Source organism: Bombina bombina, chromosome 10, assembly GCF_027579735.1.
Source record: "Bombina bombina isolate aBomBom1 chromosome 10, aBomBom1.pri, whole genome shotgun sequence".
Lineage (NCBI taxonomy): Eukaryota > Metazoa > Chordata > Amphibia > Anura > Bombinatoridae > Bombina > Bombina bombina.
Window position 1 is genome coordinate 150,245,764 of NC_069508.1, and position 21,008 is coordinate 150,266,771.

Consider the following 21,008-nt stretch of genomic DNA (forward strand, 5'->3'; position numbering starts at 1 on the left):
TGTCGTGCGCAGTGGCATTTAGCTGCCTTCTAATTACCAAAAAGCAATGCCAAAGCCATATATTTCTGAACAAAGGGGATCCCAGAGAAGGATTTACAAGCATTTGTGTCATAATTGCACAAGCTGTTTGTAAATTATTTCAGTGAGATACCTAAAATTGTGAAAAAGTGAAAGAAAAATGTTTTATTTGATCGTTTTTGGCGGGGAAATGGTGGCATGAAATATACCAAAATGGGCCTAGATCAATACTTTGGGTTGTCTACAAAAAAAAATAAATAGTTTTAATAGGTTAATATAAAAAAATGCTAAAAATACGTAGAATTTTGGGGAAGTTTTTGTCTAAAATGCCCGGTCCTTAAGAGGTTAAAAATAATAAAAACTATCCAGAAAAAAAAGGCTATAGGCTATATAAATGGATCATATGCAAAGAAAAATCTAGTGTACAATGTCCCTTTAAGCTTTTATCCATGACCAAAAAGAACTGACATCCACAGACGTATAATATGACCTAACTTTGTCCAGGCACCCATCAAGGCTGGGAATAAATATAACCATTAGCCTTATTGATAATGGTAGCGATAAGAAAATGCAAGAGAGGGAAACCCAAAAAATGCAATTTTGCAACACTATTTGGGATTCACTTCCTAATTGCAAAGTGGAATAAAGATGAGAAGAATGTACAAAAATAACAGCAATAGATTTGTCCAAAAAGGCACAAACTGTATTCAAATTATTTTTTTAATATACTTTTTTTGTGTGTTCATTATTCAGGATATTAAAGGGACAGTCTACTCCAGAATTTTTATTGTTTATAAAGATAGATAATCCCTCTATTACCCATTTCCCAGTTTTGCATAACCAACAGCTGTGTTAAAGGGACAGTCAACACCAGAATTTTTGTTTAAAAAGATAGATAATCATTTTATTACCAATTCCCCAGTTTTGCATAACCAATTCTGTTATAGAAATACTTTTGACCTCTGATTACCTTGTATCTAAGCCTCTGCAAACTGCCCCCTTATTTCAGTTTTTTTGACAGACTTGCATTTTAGCCAATCAGTGCTCACTCCAGAGTAACTTCACGTGCATGAGCTCAATGTTATCTATATGAAACACATGAACTAATGCCCTCTAGTGTTCAAAATGTATTCAGATTAGAGGCAGTCTTTCAGCCCAGGTCAAAGAAATTAGCATATGAACCTCCTAGGTTTAGCTTCCAACTATGAATACCAAGAGAACAAAGTAAAATTGCTGATAAAAGTGAATTGGAAAGTTGTTTAAAATGACTATCCCTATTTAAATCATGAAAGTGTTTTTTGGACTTGACTGTCCCTTTTTAATATACTTTTTACCTCTGATTACCTTGTATCTAAGCCTCTGCCGACTGCCCCCTTATTTCAGTTCTTTTGACAAATGCATTTTAGCCAATCGGTGTCCTCTCATAAGTAACTCCATGCGCAAAATGTTATCTATATGGCACACATGAACAAACACCCTCTAGCTGTCAACAACTGTGAAATGCATTCAGATAAGAGGCGGCCTTCAAGAGGCGGTTTCGAAATTGGCATATGAGCCTACTTAGATTTAGCTTTCAACTAAGAATACCAAGAGAACAAAGCAAATTTGATACAAGTAAATTGGAAAGTTGTTTAAAATTACATGCTCTATCTGAATTATGAAAGTTTAAGTTTGACTAACCTGTCCCTTTAAATGTTTTTCAGTCCTAATGTTTTATTAAAAATTCTCTCCTGTTGCTTCTTAGTATTTATGAACATTTTTTTTTTTTTTTAGGAACTTGGGAAATATGGTGTTCTGTATTACAATGCATTGTTCATGATTTTTCCTACACTTGCCATTGCGTACATCACTGGAGACCTCCATAAGGTGAGAACAGAGAGGGAGCCAGGAACGTTGACATTATAGAAAGCAATGCTTATATTGAGATTAAATGCATTTTTATCTATGCATAATACTTTGCTATGCTGTGGTCAGTTGCTGACCTACATCTGAATTAAAGCAAACGTGCAGAAAAATGTAATTTTATTATTAAAGCTTGAGAGCTTTATTACCAGGGACACACCCCTTGAGCACATTTAGCTTATCTCCTTTCCTGTGTCCGGTTAGCGACAGATAAAAATTAGTTCCCGCTCTTTGCAGTAGAATGTTCAGTGCACTTCTGTCCTCTGTAGGATTGAAGGGCATTCATAGACAATTAAATAAAATCTAAAAGAAACTATTGTGCTTTGGTCGTTTTTAATGAGACCACTCATTTTAACTTGAGTCTGTTTTTTTAATTTAGTAAGGAACAGCATTTCACTAAACTTATTACTCTTAAAGGGACAGTAAACACATTGAGATTAAAATGATCAGTTATACATAATGAAATAACTTGGCAATATAGTTTCATTATTTATTTTGCCCCATTTCATGTAATATTGCTCAGAAAATGTAGACATTTTTAATTCTAAGAACTTAAAATGCACCTGCTTGCTTTTCAAGGCTAACTCTGCTACATATCTGTCCCTAATTTGCTTTTATTAGATAACTAAAGCCCAGATTGTCTCCTCGAAATCAGGCAAATGATGGGTGAAGTTTGGCTATTGAAAAATAACTGCAGTAAAAGGGATGTTTAATTGTTTTAGAAATGTTGACTTTGCTGATAGGCTATGACATAGCAACATAACATAAATGCCTTGACATTACAAGGTGTTTACTGTCCCTTTTTTAAAGGTAAAGTCTAGTCAAAATTAAACTTTCATGATTTATATAGAGCAGGAATTTTAAGCTAAGTTATAATTTACTCCTATTATTTTTTCTTCGTTCTCTTGGTATCTATTTTAAAAAGCAATAATGTAAGCTTAGGAGCCAGACCATTTTTGGTTCAGCACCGTGGTAGTGCTTGATGATTGGTGGTTAAATTTAGACACCAATCGGCAAGCGCTACCCAGGTGCTGAGCTAAAAATGGGCTGACTTCTAAGCTTACATTATTGCTTTTTAAAATAGATACCAAGAGAACGAAGAAAAAATAATGGGAGTAAATCATAAAGTTGCTTAAAATTGTTGCTCTTTCTGAATCACGAAAGTTCATTTTGACTAGACTATCCCTTTAAGCACTAATGTAGTTTAAATGCATGCTTTTTGTGATTTTTTTATTTGTTCTCCAAATTAGTGCAAGCATGACATGGACTTACGGCCAAAGCTTAAAGGGACATAAAACCCACTGTAATTGCAGGATTTTTGTGTAGTCTTGCTGTAGATTGGCATACTGTGAACACTTTCTAAATGCACTAACACCTGTTTGACCATTGAAAAACAATTGCAGGAAAAACTTCCCCTACCGCTATCTTTATATGGAGGAGCCAGTCCTGTTTCGCCACTATCATTTTGATAGCAAAGTGTTATCTTATAATCTCTGAGGCCAGTTAGGAATTTATATGTAACAGCTGGTGAAGTCTGCAGTTTCTTTAGAGTTAAATTCCAGGAAATTGACAAAATGAATCCTGAAAGTATTGTGCAAGGTTTCTGTTGTACTTTGCATTATTAAAAATTATCTCAAATAGTAAATTGTTTAAAGGGAAGTTAAATTGTTTGATTGAAAAAGGGACAGAACCCCTTACCCAAATTAATCAAAACTACAATGAAATTGTACAATTTATGCATTCCTTCAATTCACAAACGGTTAACCTGCGCTCTTGGTAATGAATGCTATCATTTGGTTTCTCCTTGGCGTTTCACACAGAGCTTGTGTGTAGACTCCTTAACTACGAACATGTAGCAGAGCAGAAAGCAAACTGTGTATGCCCTTGAGACTGGCCCATGCCAGCTGGATTACCTTTACGTAAAGTACTCCCTGTTCATTCACAGCCAGGAAACTTCAAGTAGAATGTGCACATTGTCTAGGTCACTGGAGACTGTGTACAGTGTGTGGAAATAAGTTGCTCGTAACGTGTTTGGTTTTTTTAGTTTTTTTTATGGTCATATGAAACGTGCCTTGTCTGTAGCCTGCATTTTGAAATATGTTCTCTCGTATTTACTTTAAAACAGATTTAGAAACAAACCAAATTCTTATTAAAAAAAAAATCTGCAATCTCCTTTTTTACTTCTTAAAATTATTTAATCCCTCTTGTAATTAATCATATTGCAAGTTCTTAAAAGGGCATGAAATTATTATTTTTTTCTTACATGATAGAGCATAGAATAAAAAAAAAATCAAATTCAGCTCTGTTCTCAAATTTTACGTTGATATCATGGTGTGCTTTGTTGAAGACCATAACTAGTTAGGTAGCATGCATGTGTTTACTGAACAGTAAAACAGATGTGCAAGAATACTTTTTGAACACTAAATGGCAGCAGTTTACACACAAAGAATAACATTGTTAAAAAGCACCCGTGCTAAACTGCTGCCACATAGTGCTCCTGAGCCTACTTAGATATGCTTTTGTTTCTTCAACAAAGTATACCAAGAGAATAAAGTCAATTGATAGTATTTATTTTTTTGGTCACTATTGGATTCATGGAAGAAAAATTGGGTTTCATATCCCTTTAATGTTAGGTTTCCAGATAACTTTTTTTTTAAAAATTTTTTCTTTGCCAGTATTCATCAGTTGCTAGTACACACTGGCTGTAAAATGCTTCAGCATTTTTTTCCATCCAACTTTTTATTGCTCATTGGGGGATCCTCAAGTCTTGTTTTTACATAGACATTTTACTACATAAATGCATTCAAAAGATCTGCATACATTTCTTTTACAAAGATATGACGAGTCCACGGATTTCATCCTTGTGGGATATTGACCTCCTGCTAACAATAAGTGGCAAAGAGCACCACAGCAGAGCTGTATATATAGCTCCTCCCTTCCCTCCACCCCCAGTCGTTCTCTTTGCCTGTGTTAGTAATAGTAAGAGGTAAAGTGAGGTGTTAGTTTTAGTTTCTTCAATTAAGAAGCTTTTTATTTTTAAATGGTACCGGTGAGTACTATTTTCCTCAGGGGGATATGGAGAAGATTTCTGCCCTGAGGTTGATGATCTTAGCAGATGTAACTAAGATCCATATTGGTTCCCACAGAGTTTCTGAAGGTAGTGCAAGAGAAATCTTCAGTGTGGAGAACGGTTTCATGCTACAAGCAGTATTGAGGTATGTTCAGTCCTTTATTTCTGAGGAGACTTTGTATATCAGAACTGGCTGACATTTTTTCCCTGCAAGGGAAGGGGTAAGCAGTAGACCTGTAAACAAAGGGTATTACTGAAAAACCTGTGTTTATTTTATTTTGTTGACATAGTACTGGGCTAAGCATTTATAAAGGGCTTAAAAGCAGCAATATAAAGGGACACTGGGAGAGGCAGCTTAACTGTTTTTATTTGTGAGATCAAATAATCAGTATGGCTGTATATTTGTGTTGTGCTTAGGGGTAAACAAAATCCACATGGCTTTATTACTAAACCGCTTCCCATGTAGTTGTACAGTCTTATGCGATCGTCGTCCATGATGGGCGGGGCCTATTTTCATGCGCTCAGACGCGCACTTTACTCTGGCTGAGAAGGCAGCAGGCATTAGCTCCGGTTGGGCCTGAACTGGTGTTCTGTTATCCGGATCATTGTAGAGTCATTTTGCAGTACCCTGTGGGCAGGTAGGTTATTTTTTCAAATCAAACATATTTTTGTCTATAAATATCATTTAGAGGTTAATTTCTCCCCTTGCTCTTGGGGTTCAATAATTTTTGGCACTATTGATTATGTGTAGTTAATTTTAAAGCGTTAATTAACGTTTTTAGGCAGTTTTTGAAAAATTGTGCGCTTTTTTTTATCTCTTAAAGGCGCAGTACACTTTTTTTTTAAAAAAAATTGTTTAAATCAATAGTGTTTAACGACTATTGTGGTTATTGCTAGTCTGTTCAACATGTCTGACATTGAGGATACTAATTGCTCTATGTGTTTAGAAGCCATTGTGGAACCCCCTCTTACGTTGTGTACCTCCTTGTACTGAAAGGGCCTTACAATGTAAAAAGCATATTTTAGGTAAAAAAAGTGTGCCTAAGGATGATTCTCAGTCTGAAGAGAACCAGGATATGCCATCCAATTCTCTCGAAGTGTCACAACCTTTAACGCCCACACAAGCGACGCCAAGTACCTCTAGTGCGTCTAATTCTTTTACTCTGCAGGAGATGGCTGCAGTTATGTCAACTACCCTTACAGAGGTATTATCTAAATTACCAGTGTTACAGGGTAAACGTAGTAGGTCAGGTATTAATGTGAATACTGAATCCTCTGATGCTTTATTGGCTATTTCCGATGTACCCTCACAGTGCACTGAGTTGGGGGTCAGGGAATTGCTGTCTGAGGGAGAATTTTAAGAATCCGGAAATATGTTGCCTCAGACACATTCGGACGTCATGTCCTTTAAATTTAAGCTTGAACACCTCCGCCTGTTACTTAGGGAGGTTTTAGCGAGACTGGATGATTGTGACCCTATTATGATACCACCAGAGAAGTTGTGTAAGATGGACAAATATCTAGAGGTGCCTACTTACACTGACGTTTTTCTGGTTCCTGAAAGAATTTCGGAAATTGTAAAAAAGGAATGGGATAGACCAGGTATACCATTCTCTCCTCCTCCTAATTTTAAGAAAATGTTTCCCATATCAGACACCATTCGGGACTCTTGGCAGTCTGTCCCTAAAGTAGAGGGAGCTATATCTACCCTGGCTAAGCGTACAACTATACCTATCGAGGACAGTTGTGCTTTCAAAGACCCCTATGGATAAGTTAGAGGGTCTTAATTATTTATTCATCAGGGTTTTCTTTTACAACCTACAGCCTGCATTGTTCCAGTTAGTACTGCAGCAGCTTTTTGGTTTGATGCTCTAGAAGAGTCTCTGAAGGTTGAGACCCCATTAGAGGACATTTTGGATAGAATTAAGGCTCTCAAGCTAGCTAATTCTTTTATTACAGATGCCGCTTTTCAAATTGCTAAATTAGCGGCGAAAAATGCAGGCTTTGTCATTTTAGCTCATACAGCGTTATGGCTCAAATCGTGGTCTGCTGATGTGTCATCAAAATCTAAGCTTTTAGCTATTCCTTTCAAGGGTAAGACCCTATTCGGGCCTGAATTGCAGGAAATCATTTCTGACATTACTGGAGGTAAAGGCCATGCCCTACCTCAGGACAGGTCTGTTAAGATGAGGGGTAAACAAAATAATTTTCGTTCCTTTCAAAATTTTAAAGGAGGGGAATTTTGCTCAATCCAAGTCCGTCTGGAGACCCAACCAGGCTTGGAATAAAGGTAAACGATCCAAGAAGCCCGCTGCTGCTACTAAGACAGCATGAAGGGGCGGCCCCTGATCTGGGACCGGATCTAGTAGGGGCAGACTTTCTTTCTTTGCTCAGGCTTGGGTAAGAGATGTTCAGGACCCCTGGGCATTGGAGATAGTGACCCACGGGTATCAACTGGAATTCAAGGATTTTCTCCCAAGAGGGAGATTTCATCTTTCATGATTGTCTGTAGACCAGATAAAAAGAGAGGCATTCTTACGCTGTGTAAAAGACCTCTATACCATGGGAGTAATTTGTCCCATTCCAAAACTGGGACATGGGTTTTACTCAAATATTTTCATGGTTCCCAAAAAAGAGGGAACTTTCAGACCAATTTTAGATCTCAAATGTCTAAACCAATTTCTAGTCCCATCGTTCAAGATGGAGACTATACGAACAATCTTACCAATGATCCAGGAGGGTCAATATATGACTACCATGGATTTGAAGGATGCATACCTTCATATCCCTATTCACAAGGCTCATCATCCGTTCCTAAGGTTTGCCTTTCTGGATAAACATTATCAGTTCGTGGGACTTCCCTTCAGGTTGGCCACAGCACCCAGAATCTTCACAAAGGTTCTAGGGTCCCTTCTAGCGGTTCAGACCACGGGGCATAGCAGTGGCGCCTTATCTGGACGATATTTTGATTCAGGCGTCAACTTATCTGATAAAATCTCACACGGACACAGTGTTGTCTTTCCTGAGAACTCATATTTGGAAGGTGAACATAGAAAAGAGTTCACTAGTTCCACGAACAAGGGTTCCCTTCTTGGGAACTCTGACTCGGTACATATGAAAATATTTCTGACCGAGATCAGACAATAAAAGATTCTAAATACTTGCCGAGCACTTCAGTCCATTCCTCAGCCATCAGTGGCTCAGTGTATGGAGGTAATCGGGTTAATGGTAGCGGCAATGGACATTGTTCCGTTTGCTCGCTTTCATCTCAGACCACTGCAGCTGTGCATGCTCGGACAGTGGAATGGGGACTATGCAAATCTATCTCCTCAGATAAATCTGGGGCTGGGGTGCAGTCTGGAGTTCCCTGAAGGCTCAGGGTGTATGGGCTCAGGTGGAGTCTCTACTTCCAATCAATATTCTGGAACTGAGAGCAATATTCAATGCACTTCAGGTGTGGCCTCAGTTGGCTTCGGCCAAATTTATCAGATTCCAGTTGGACAATATCACAACTGTGGCGTATATCAATCATCAGGGGGGAACAAGGAGTTACTTAGCGATGATAGAAGTATCAAAGATAATCCGAGGCCCACTCTTGCTATCTATCGGCAATCTACATCCTGGGAGTAGAGAACTGGGAAGCGGATTTTCTAAGTTGTCAGACTTTTCATCCGGGGGAGTGGGAACTCCACCTGGAGGGGTTTGCCTCATTGATTCGCCAATGGGGCAGACCGGAATTAGATCTGATGGCATCTAGTCAGAATGCCAAACTTCCATGTTATGGATCCAGGTCGAGGGATCCTCGGGCCAAACTGATAAATGCCTTGGCGGTACCTTGGTCGTTCAGCCTAACTTATGTGTTTTCACCGTTTCCTCTCCTTCCTCGCGTGATTGCTCGGATCAAACAGGAGAGAGCTTCAGTAATCCTGACCACGCAGGACTTGGTATGCGGATCTAGAGGACATGTCCTCTCTGCCACCGTGGAAACTTCCTTTGAGACAGGACCTTCTCATTCAAGGTCCTTTCCAACATCCAAATTTAAATTCTCTGCAGCTGACTGCTTGGAGATTGAACGCTTGATTTTATCTAAGCAGGGATTCTCTGATTCGGTCATCAATACTTTGATACAGGCTCATAAGCCTGTCACTAGAAAAATCTATCATAAGATATGGCGTAAATATCTTTATTGGTGTGAATCCAAGGACTACTCATGGAGTAAGGTTAGGATTCCCAGGATTCTTTCTTTTTGCTTCACAAACGTTTGGCAGATGTGCCAGATGTTCAGTCTTTGTCAGACTCTATCCAGAATTAAGCCTGTATTTAGACCAATTTCTCCTCCTTGGAGTTAGAATTTAGTTCTTAGCGTTCTTCAAGGGGTTCCATTTGAACCCATGCATTCCATAGATATTAAATTGTTATCTTGGAAAGTTTTGTTTTTGGTTGCTATTTCTTCTGCTCGAAGAGTTTCTGAGCTTTCAGCATTAAAATGTGATTCGCCTTATCTTATATTTCATTCTGATAAGGTGGTTTTGCGTACCAAACCTGGATTTCTTCCTAAGGTTGTTTCAAATAAGAATATTAATCAGGAAATTGTTGTTCCTTCCTTGTGTCCTAATCCTTCTAAGAAGGAGTGTCTGTTACATAACCTGGACCAGGTCTGTGCCTTGAAGTTTTACTTACAGGCGACTAAGGATTTCCGTCAATCATCTTCATTATTCATCGTTTATTCTGGAAAGCGTAGGGGTCAGAAAGCTACTGTTACCTCTTTCTTTTTGGCTGAGGAGTATCATCCGCCTGGCATATGAGACTGCTAGACAGCAGCCTCCTGAAAGAATTACGGCTCATTCTACTAGGGCTGTGGCTTCCACATGGGCCTTTAAAAACGATGCATCTGTTGAACAGATTTGTAAGGCTGTGACTTGGTCGTCCCTGCATACTTTTTCCAAACTTTACAAATTGATACTTTTGCTTCTTCTGAGGCTGTTTTGGGGAGAAAGGTTCTTCAAGCAGTGGTGCCTTCCGTTTAGGTATCTTTCTTGTCCCTCCCGTTTCATCCGTGTCCTGTAGCTTTGGTATTGTATCCCACAAGTAAGGATGAAATCCGTGGACTCGTCGTATCTTGTAGAAGAAAAGGAAATTTATGCTTACCTGATAAATTAATTTCTTCTACGATACGACAAGTCCACGGCCCTCCCTGTCATTTTTAAGACGGATTATATTTTATTTTTTACAACTTCATTCACCTCTGCACCTTTAGCTTTTCCTTTCTCTTCCTAAACCTTTGGTGGAGGGAAGGGAGGAGCTATATATACAGCTCTGCTGTGGTGCTCTTTGCCACTTCCTGTTAGCAGGAGGATAATATCCCACAAGTAAGGATGAAATCCGTGGACTTGTCGTATCGTAGAAGAAATCAATTTATCAGGTAAGCTTAAATTTCCTCCCCCCACACACACTGTTATACCTCAGTTGACCCTTTTAGAATATGCGCATAACTCAAAATGTTTTATGGCACTTTAATGTGTACCTGCAACAAACCTGTTCTGTATCTGTAAGACCATATGGCAGACAGAATTTTATCATTTATAGAACAAGGACATTATTTATAGGCTTTGAAATGCCCTTTTGGTTCTGTGTTCGGCTGCTGGCACTATGCGCTAAATAAAGAACATGACAAACAGCACGAGATAAGCTTAAAAGTGACAACAGACTATTTTGTGATAACCTTCACCAACTGCTATGTAGAATAGGGAAGTTGTAAAATAAGATTAAGACAATAACACATTTCACAACATTAAAGGTTTTTTTTTTCTTTTGTCTCTGAAAGCAAAAATGGGAAAACGATCAAACTTGTTTTCCAAAATACACACAAATGGTTACTCAATCTGGCTATAGGGATTGAAAGTAAAAAATGCTAATTTTCTTTCTTCATTTATTGAGGTACAATATTGTATATATCCAAATCATTACCGGCAAAATGTTTGAGGTTGAAACATACTTTTTTTTTTTGCATAATCAAGACCAGTCCTGTATCATAATCCTATTCACTGACCCCTCAGCCTCATCTGACGCATTTCACCTTCACTTTTTCAAAGATGACCCTTTGAAAATGCTAAGGCCCACATTCAATGGCTACTAATTCGGGACATCATGAAACCATTTTACTAAGAGTGTAAGAGCGTGCAAATAGTAACATAGTAGCTAAGGTTGAAAAAAGACTGAAGTCCATCGAGTTCAACCTATACAAATCTAAAATACTTACAAAAAGCTCCAGTTAAGCTTAAATAACCCCATTAAAATGTGACCCATTTAATACTAGCAATCATATCCATAAATTTTGTTTATATACAGAAATTTATCCAGACTATTTTTAAATGTATCTATGGTATTGGCATTCACTACCTCCTTTGGTAATGAGTTCCACAATTTTATTGCTCTTACAGTGAAAAAACGTTTCCGTTGCAGGAGATTAAATCTCCTTTCCTCCAACCTTAAATTATGACCTCTTGTCAGAAACAATTTTCTTGGAATAAACAGAGCTTCTGCCATCTCTGTATATGGGCCTTGAATATATTTATATAAAGCAATCATGTCACCTCTCAAGCGCCTTTTTTCTAAAGAAAACAGACCCAGTTTGGCTAGCCTCTCCTCATAGGTTAATTTCTCCAATCCCCTTATTAGCTTTGTGGCCCTTCTCTGAACTTTTTCTAGTTCTGCAATATCTTTTCTCCAACATAGGTGTGTCCGGTCCACGGCGTCATCCTTACTTGTGGGATATTCTCTTCCCCAACAGGAAATGGCAAAGAGCCCAGCAAAGCTGGTCACATGATCCCTCCTAGGCTCCGCCTACCCCAGTCATTCTCTTTGCCGTTGTACAGGCAACATCTCCACGGAGATGGCTTAGAGTTTTTTAGTGTTTAACTGTAGTTTTTATTATTCAATCAAGAGTTTGTTATTTTGAAATAGTGCTGGTATGTACTATTTACTCAGAAACAGAAAAGAGATGAAGATTTCTGTTTGTATGAGGAAAATGATTTTAGCAACCGTCACTAAAATCCATGGCTGTTCCACACAGGACTGTTGAGAGCAATTAACTTCAGTTGGGGGAACAGTGAGCAGTCTCTTGCTGCTTGAGGTATGACACATTCTAACAAGACGATGTAATGCTGGAAGCTGTCATTTTCCCTATGGGATCCGGTAAGCCATGTTTATTACGATCGTAAATAAGGGCTTCACAAGGGCTTATTAAGACTGTAGACTTTTTCTGGGCTAAATCGATTCATTATTAACACATATTTAGCCTTGAGGAATCATTTTATTTGGGTATTTTGATATAATAATATCGGCAGGCACTGTTTTAGACACCTTATTCTTTAGGGGCTTTCCCAAAGCATAGGCAGAGCCTCATTTTCGCGCCGGTGTTGCGCACTTGTTTTTGAGAGGCATGGCATGCAGTCGCATGTGAGAGGAGCTCTGATACTTAGAAAAGACTTTCTGAAGGCGTCATTTGGTATCGTATTCCCCTTTGGGCTTGGTTGGGTCTCAGCAAAGCAGATACCAGGGACTGTAAAGGGGTTAAAGTTCAAAACGGCTCCGGTTCCGTTATTTTAAGGGTTAAAGCTTCCAAATTTGGTGTGCAATACTTTTAAGGCTTTAAGACACTGTGGTGAAAATTTGGTGAATTTTGAACAATTCCTTCATGTTTTTTCGCAATTGCAGTAATAAAGTGTGTTCAGTTTAAAATTTAAAGTGACAGTAACGGTTTTATTTTAAAACGTTTTTTGTACTTTGTTATCAAGTTTATGCCTGTTTAACATGTCTGAACTACCAGATAGACTGTGTTCTGAATGTGGGGAAGCCAGAATTCCTATTCATTTAAATAAATGTGATTTATGTGACAATGACAATGATGCCCAAGATGATTCCTCAAGTGAGGGGAGTAAGCATGGTACTGCATCATTCCCTCCTTCGTCTACACGAGTCTTGCCCACTCAGGAGGCCCCTAGTACATCTAGCGCGCCAATACTCCTTACTATGCAACAATTAACGGCTGTAATGGATAATTCTGTCAAAAACATTTTAGCCAAAATGAACACTTATCAGCGTAAGCGCGACTGCTCTGTTTTAGATACTGAAGAGCATGACGACGCTGATAATAATGTTTCTGAAGGGCCCCTAACCCAGTCTGATGGGGCCAGGGAGGTTTTGTCTGAGGGAGAAATTACTGATTCAGGGAACATTTCTCAACATGCTGAACCTGATGTGATTACATTTAAATTTAAGTTGGAACATCTCCGCATTCTGCTTAAGGAGGTATTATCCACTCTGGATGATTGTGACAAGTTGGTCATCCCAGAGAAACTATGTAAAATGGACAAGTTCCTAGAGGTGCCGGGGCTCCCAAAAGCTTTTCCTATACCCAAGCGGGTGGCGGACATTGTTAATAAAGAATGGGAAAGGCCCGGTATTCCTTTCGCCCTCCCCCCATATTTAAAAAATTGTTTCCTATGGTCGACCCCAGAAAGGACTTATGGCAGACAGTCCCCAAGGTCGAGGGAGCGGTTTCCACTTTAAACAAACGCACCACTATACCCATAGAGGATAGTTGTGCTTTCAAAGATCCTATGGATAAAAAATTAGAAGGTTTGCTTAAAAAGATGTTTGTTCAGCAGGGTTACCTTCTACAACCAATTTCATGCGTTGTCCCTGTCGCTACAGCCGCATGTTTCTGGTTCGATGAGCTGATAAAGGCGGTCGATAGTGATTCTCCTCCTTATGAGGAGATTATGGACAGAATCAATGCTCTCAAATTGGCTAATTCTTTTACCCTAGACGCCACTTTGCAATTGGCTAGGTTAGCGGCTAAGAATTCTGGGTTTGCTATTGTGGCGCGCAGAGCGCTTTGGTTGAAATCTTGGTCGGCTGATGCGTCTTCCAAGAACAAGCTACTTAACATTCCTTTCAAGGGGAAAACGCTGTTTGGCCCTGACTTGAAAGAGATTATCTCTGATATCACTGGGGGTAAGGGCCACGCCCTTCCTCAGGATCGGCCTTTCAAGGCAAAAAATAAACCTAATTTTCGTCCCTTTCGTAGAAACGGACCAGCCCAAAGTGCTACGTCCTCTAAGCAAGAGGGTAATACTTCTCAAGCCAAGCCAGCTTGGAGACCAATGCAAGGCTGGAACAAGGGAAAGCAGGCCAAGAAACCTGCCACTGCTACCAAGACAGCATGAAATGTTGGCCCCCGATCCGGGACCGGATCTGGTGGGGGGCAGACTCTCTCTCTTCGCTCAGGCTTGGGCAAGAGATGTTCTGGATCCTTGGGCGCTAGAAATAGTCTCCCAAGGTTATCTTCTGGAATTCAAGGGGCTTCCCCCAAGGGGGAGGTTCCACAGGTCTCAGTTGTCTTCAGACCACATAAAAAGACAGGCATTCTTACATTGTGTAGAAGACCTGTTAAAAATGGGAGTGATTCATCCTGTTCCATTAACAGAACAAGGGATGGGGTTCTACTCCAATCTGTTCATAGTTCCCAAAAAAGAGGGAACGTTCAGACCAATCTTAGATCTCAAGATCTTAAACAAGTTTCTCAAGGTTCCATCGTTCAAGATGGAAACCATTCGAACTATTCTTCCTTCCATCCAGGAAGGTCAATTCATGACCACGGTGGATTTAAAGGATGCGTATCTACATATTCCTATCCACAAGGAACATCATCGGTTCCTAAGGTTCGCATTCCTGGACAAGCATTACCAGTTCGTGGCGCTTCCTTTCGGATTAGCCACTGCTCCAAGGATTTTCACAAAGGTACTAGGGTCCCTTCTAGCTGTGCTAAGACCAAGGGGCGTTGCTGTAGTACCTTATTTGGACGACATTCTGATTCAAGCGTCGTCCCTTCCTCAAGCAAAGGCTCACACGGACATAGTCCTGGCCTTTCTCAGATCTCACGGATGGAAAGTGAACGTGGAAAAGAGTTCTCTATCTCCGTCAACAAGGGTTCCCTTCTTGGGAACAATAATAGACTCCTTAGAAATGAGGATATTTCTGACAGAGGCCAGAAAAACAAAGCTTCTAGACTCTTGTCGGATACTTCATTCCGTTCCTCTTCCTTCCATAGCTCAGTGCATGGAAGTGATCGGGTTGATGGTAGCGGCAATGGACATAGTTCCTTTTGCGCGCATTCATCTAAGACCATTACAACTGTGCATGCTCAGTCAGTGGAATGGGGATTATACAGACTTGTCTCCGAAGATACAAGTTAATCAGAGGACCAGAGACTCACTCCGTTGGTGGCTGTCCCTGGACAACCTGTCACAAGGGATGACATTCCGCAGACCAGAGTAGGTCATTGTCACGACCGACGCCAGTCTGATGGGCTGGGGCGCGGTCTGGGGATCCCTGAAAGCTCAGGGTCTTTGGCCTCGGGAAGAATCTCTTCTACCGATAAATATTCTGGAACTGAGAGCGATATTCAATGCTCTCAAGGCTTGGCCTCAGCTAGCGAGGGCCAAGTTCATACGGTTTCAATCAGACAACATGACAACTGTTGCGTACATCAACCATCAGGGGGGAACAAGGAGTTCCCTAGCGATGGAAGAAGTGACCAAAATCATTCTATGGGCGGAGTCTCACTCCTGCCACCTGTCCGCTATCCACATCCCAGGAGTGGAAAATTGGGAAGCGGATTTTCTGAGTCGTCAGACATTGCATCCGGGGGAGTGGGAACTCCATCCGGAAATCTTTGCCCAAGTCACTCAGCTGTGGGGCATTCCAGACATGGATCTGATGGCCTCTCGTCAGAACTTCAAAGTTCCTTGCTACGGGTCCAGATCCAGGGATCCCAAGGCGGCTCTAGTGGATGCACTAGTAGCACCTTGGACCTTCAAACTAGCTTATGTGTTCCCGCCGTTTCCTCTCATCCCCAGGCTGGTAGCCAGGATCAATCAGGAGAGGGCGTCGGTGATCTTGATAGCTCCTGCGTGGCCACGCAGGACTTGGTATGCAGATCTGGTGAATATGTCATCGGCTCCACCTTGGAAGCTACCTTTGAGACGAGACCTTCTTGTTCAGGGTCCGTTCGAACATCCGAACCTGGTTTCACTCCAGCTGACTGCTTGGAGATTGAACGCTTGATCTTATCGAAGCGAGGGTTCTCAGATTCTGTTATCGATACTCTTGTTCAGGCCAGAAAGCCTGTAACTAGAAAGATTTACCACAAAATTTGGAAAAAATATATCTGTTGGTGTGAATCTAAAGGATTCCCTTGGGACAAGGTTAAGATTCCTAAGATTCTATCCTTCCTTCAAGAAGGATTGGAAAAAGGATTATCTGCAAGTTCCCTGAAGGGACAGATTTCTGCCTTGTCTGTGTTACTTCACAAAAAGCTGGCAGCTGTGCCAGATGTTCAAGCCTTTGTTCAGGCTCTGGTTAGAATTAAGCCTGTTTACAAACCTTTGACTCCTCCTTGGAGTCTCAATTTAGTTCTTTCAGTTCTTCAGGGGGTTCCGTTTGAACCCTTACATTCCGTTGATATTAAGTTATTATCTTGGAAAGTTTTGTTTTTAGTTGCAATTTCTTCTGCTAGAAGAGTTTCAGAATTATCTGCTCTGCAGTGTTCTCCTCCTTATCTGGTGTTCCATGCAGATAAGGTGGTTTTACGTACTAAACCTGGTTTTCTTCCAAAAGTTGTTTCTAACAAAAACATTAACCAGGAGATTATCGTACCTTCTCTGTGTCCGAAACCAGTTTCAAAGAAGGAACGTTTGTTGCACAATTTGGATGTTGTTCGCGCTCTAAAATTCTATTTAGAAGCTACAAAGGATTTTAGACAAACATCTTCCTTGTTTGTTGTCTATTCCGGTAAAAGGAGAGGTCAAAAAGCAACTTCTACCTCTCTCTCTTTTTGGATTAAAAGCATCATCAGATTGGCTTACGAGACTGCCGGACGGCAGCCTCCCGAAAGAATCACAGCTCATTCCACTAGGGCTGTGGCTTCCACATGGGCCTTCAAGAACGAGGCTTCTGTTGATCAGATATGTAGGGCAGCGACTTGGTCTTCACTGCACACTTTTACCAAATTTTACAAGTTTGATATTTTTGCTTCTTCTGAGGCTATTTTTGGGAGAAAGGTTTTGCAAACCGTGGTGCCTTCCATTTAGGTGACCTGATTTGCTCCCTCCCTTCATCCGTGTCCTAAAGCTTTGGTATTGGTTCCCACAAGTAAGGATGACGCCGTGGACCGGACACACCTATGTTGGAGAAAACAGAATTTATGTTTACCTGATAAATTACTTTCTCCAACGGTGTGTCCGGTCCACGGCCCGCCCTGGTTTTTTTAATCAGGTCTGATAATTTATTTTCTTTAACTACAGTCACCACGGTACCATATGGTTTCTCCTATGCAAATATTCCTCCTTAACGTCGGTCGAATGACTGGGGTAGGCGGAGCCTAGGAGGGATCATGTGACCAGCTTTGCTGGGCTCTTTGCCATTTCCTGTTGGGGAAGAGAATATCCCACAAGTAAGGATGACGCCGTGGACCGGACACACCGTTGGAGAAAGTAATTTATCAGGTAAACATAAATTCTGTTTTTTAGCAATTGGTCCCCAGAACTGCACTCCAAACTCAAAGTGAGGTCTTACCAGGGCTTTATATAATGACAGAATTATGCTTTCCTCATTGAATCAATACCTCTTTTAATACATGCTAGTATCTTATTAGCCTTTGAAGCCGCTGCCCTGCATTGTGCACCCATCTTTAGCTTGTTATCTATTACTACTCCCAAATCCCTTTCCTCCTGTGTTTGGCTAAGTCTTGTCCCATTTTAAATGAAACATAATTTCTAATACCATATGCAAATAGCAGCATGATGTGGGTCAGTGTAGGGATTTTCTGTGTCATGTTGCTATTTGCACATGGTAGTAGAAACTATGTATTACTTACACTATTATCTCTTGCACTCTTTAATTAAAAGGGTTTTAGTTTATTACTGTTTGATTGTATATTCTTCTTGGAGGGGAAAAATATTTTATAAAATAAATAAGACCACTAGCGTGTGAAGAGCTTGCTCCTAATTTTTTTATAATCTAGAATGCTAGTTTAACCCCTAGACACCGTTAGGACTTTCCATGCCATCCTATAAGCGCTGGGCTTTAATGCCTTTAAAACATGGAACATCCTAACTTTTGCGGTGTCCTGCTACCCTCTTTGTAGAAACTCTGGTGGATCCAACTGGGGCACATGTCGAGCAACCCCCAGGAGCCAATCACCACTGATTGGAGTCACGTGATCACAGCGATGATCATGTGACTTCCTGTCTCCACCTTTTGTTTGCTTTCCAAACTTGGACTATTAAAGGGACATTGTTCACTCATTTTTTTTCTTTGCAGAAATGTTTTGTAGATCTATTTATATAGCCCATGAAGTTTTTTTTTTAAAAAAAAGTTTAGTTTTGCTTATTTTTAAATAACATTGCTCTGATTTTCAGACTCCTAACCAAGCCCCAAAGTTTTATGTGAATACCGTCGGCTACCTTCTCCAGCTTGCTCCTGTTTGTGTAAAGGGTCTTTTCATATGCAAAAGAAGGGGGAGGGGGGAGTGTCTTATTTGCCACTTGCAGTGGGCTTTCCAGCTACCTTTTCAACAAAGCTAAACTGAGAGCTTCTAAGTAAGTTTTTAAACAGTTTTATACTGGATTTTTATATCAGTATCTGTGCATCTTATTCTTTATAGTAGTGTCTTGCATGCAGTTATATGAAAATGTGTATACTGTCCCTTTAAGGGGTTAATAAGTATACATAAAAATTTAAAGCAGTCTCTCCCAATGCTTATTCCTTTTTGATGGAGACTGAAGCTACTAATGAATTCACCTTTGCTCACACATCTTTTATAAATCTGCTCTAAGTACTACATTTTTCTCACACAGATATACAGTCATGTGAAAAAGAAAGTACACTCTGAGTTCTATGGTACTTCTGCTCCCTATGTGCCGGCCCACGTGGCCTCCAGCTCAACTCCCTCCTTGTCGCCTGTGTGCTGTGCAGGCTCACATGTCACCAGTGTGCCCCCCTCCCGGCAGTGCTATTGCCTATTGGAACAGAGCAGCCTCACTATGCAAGCTTGCTTGAGCCTGTGTGCTAACAAAATCAGGTTGCTCCGCTCCCTCATCTGCTCACACTGTGCTGTGCTCTCTCTGCCAGGGTGGCCACCGGCCCACCGGGATTTTTCCCGCTTTGCTGGCAGCCCAATCTGGCCCTGCTTATAACCCAGATTGATGGGCAGCAATAATTGCTTCTCTAAGATCATTTCTGATGTCTTTCCTCCTTGGCATTGTGTTAACGCACACCTGAATGGTCCAGACCAGCAAACTGCTAAAACTTCAGCTTTTATAGAGGTGGTCACACTTGCTGATGATCAATTAATCAAGGGCATTTGATTAGCAGCACCTGGCTATGGAAGCAGTAAGGGTGCACTTAGTTTTTCTCTATTTTGGCTTTATTTTTGTTGAATAAATCATGACACTGTGTAATGTCATGTGCTGGTGGTGGTGGTGTTCATCTGAGGTTGTATTTACCTAATTTTAAGAACTGCTAAGGACCAGATGATGATTATTATATCCTGATATATAAAACCATAGAATTTAAAGAGGGTGTACTTTCTTTTTCACATGACTGTATAGATAGTATTAAAGGGACATAAAACCCAAACATTTTCGTTCACAATTCAGATAAAAATACCATTTTAAACAATGTTCCAGTTTACTTCTATCATCAAATTTTCTTTGTTTTCCGGTTACCTTTACTGCTTCTTAACAAAAGATAAGTTCAGGAGTGCTGCCATATAATATTGCAGTGTTATAAATTAGCAAGAGCACTAGATTGCAGCACTATTTCCTGTCATGTAGTACTACAGACATGTGCATGCTGCCCATATAGCTATCTCTTCAACAAGGAATTACAAGAGAACAAAGCAAATTTGATATAAGTCAATTGGAAACTTTTTAAAATTTGTATTCTCTATCTGAATCATGAAATAAATGTTTTAGGTTTCATGTCCCTTTAACTGCGTTGGAAATGGCTATTTTAGGTTCATTCCTATTATTGAAATAACATAATTTATGTAAGAACTTACCTGATAAATTAATTTCTTTCATATTAGCAAGAGTCCATGAGCTAGTGACGTATGGGATATACATTCCTACCAGGAGGGGCAAAGTTTCCCAAACCTCAAAATGCCTATAAATACACCCCTCACCACACCCACAATTCAGTTTAACGAATAGCCAAGAAGTGGGGTGATAAAAAAGTGTGAAAGCATATAAAATAAGGAATTGGAATAATTGTGCTTTATACAAAATCATAACCACCACAAAAAAAGGGCGGGCCTCATGGACTCTTGCTAATATGAAAGAAATGAATTTATCAGGTAAGTTCTTACATAAATTATGTTTTCTTTCATGTAATTAGCAAGAGTCCATGAGCTAGTGACGTATGGGATAATGATTACCCAAGATGTGGATCTTTCCACACAAGAGTCACTAGAGAGGGAGGGATAAAATAAAGACAGCCAATTCCTGCTGAAAATAATCCACACCCAAAATAAAGTTTAATGAAAAACATAAGCAGAAGATTCAAACTGAAACCGCTGCCTGAAGTACTTTTCTACCTCAAAAACTGCTTCAGAAGAAGAAAATACATCAAAATGGTAGAATTTAGTAAAAGTATGCAAAGAGGACCAAGTTGCTGCTTTGCAAATCTGATCAACCGAAGCTTCATTCCTAAACGCCCAGGAAGTAGAAACTGACCTAGTAGAATGAGCTGTAATCCTCTGAGGCGGAGTTTTACCTGACTCAACATAGGCAAGATGAATTAAAGATTTCAACCAAGATGCCAAAGAAATGGCAGAAGCTTTCTGGCCTTTTCTAGCACCGGAAAAAATAACAAATAGACTAGAAGTCTTTCGGAAAGACTTAGTAGCTTCAACATAATATTTCAAAGCTCTAACAACATCCAAAGAATTCTA

The 21,008-nt window shown here is 40.1% G+C and overlaps 1 protein-coding gene across 1 annotated transcript in view; it reads left to right on the forward strand.

Moving 5' to 3' along the window:
- LOC128640926 (UDP-N-acetylglucosamine/UDP-glucose/GDP-mannose transporter-like) overlaps nt 1-21,008 on the forward strand; it is a 153,398-nt gene that overhangs the window by 109,620 nt on the left and 22,770 nt on the right. Inside the window, exon 8 of the mRNA XM_053693386.1 lies at nt 1,792-1,884. Coding sequence (XP_053549361.1) covers nt 1,792-1,884 — 93 coding nt within the window. The remainder of the gene's footprint in view (nt 1-1,791; nt 1,885-21,008) is intronic.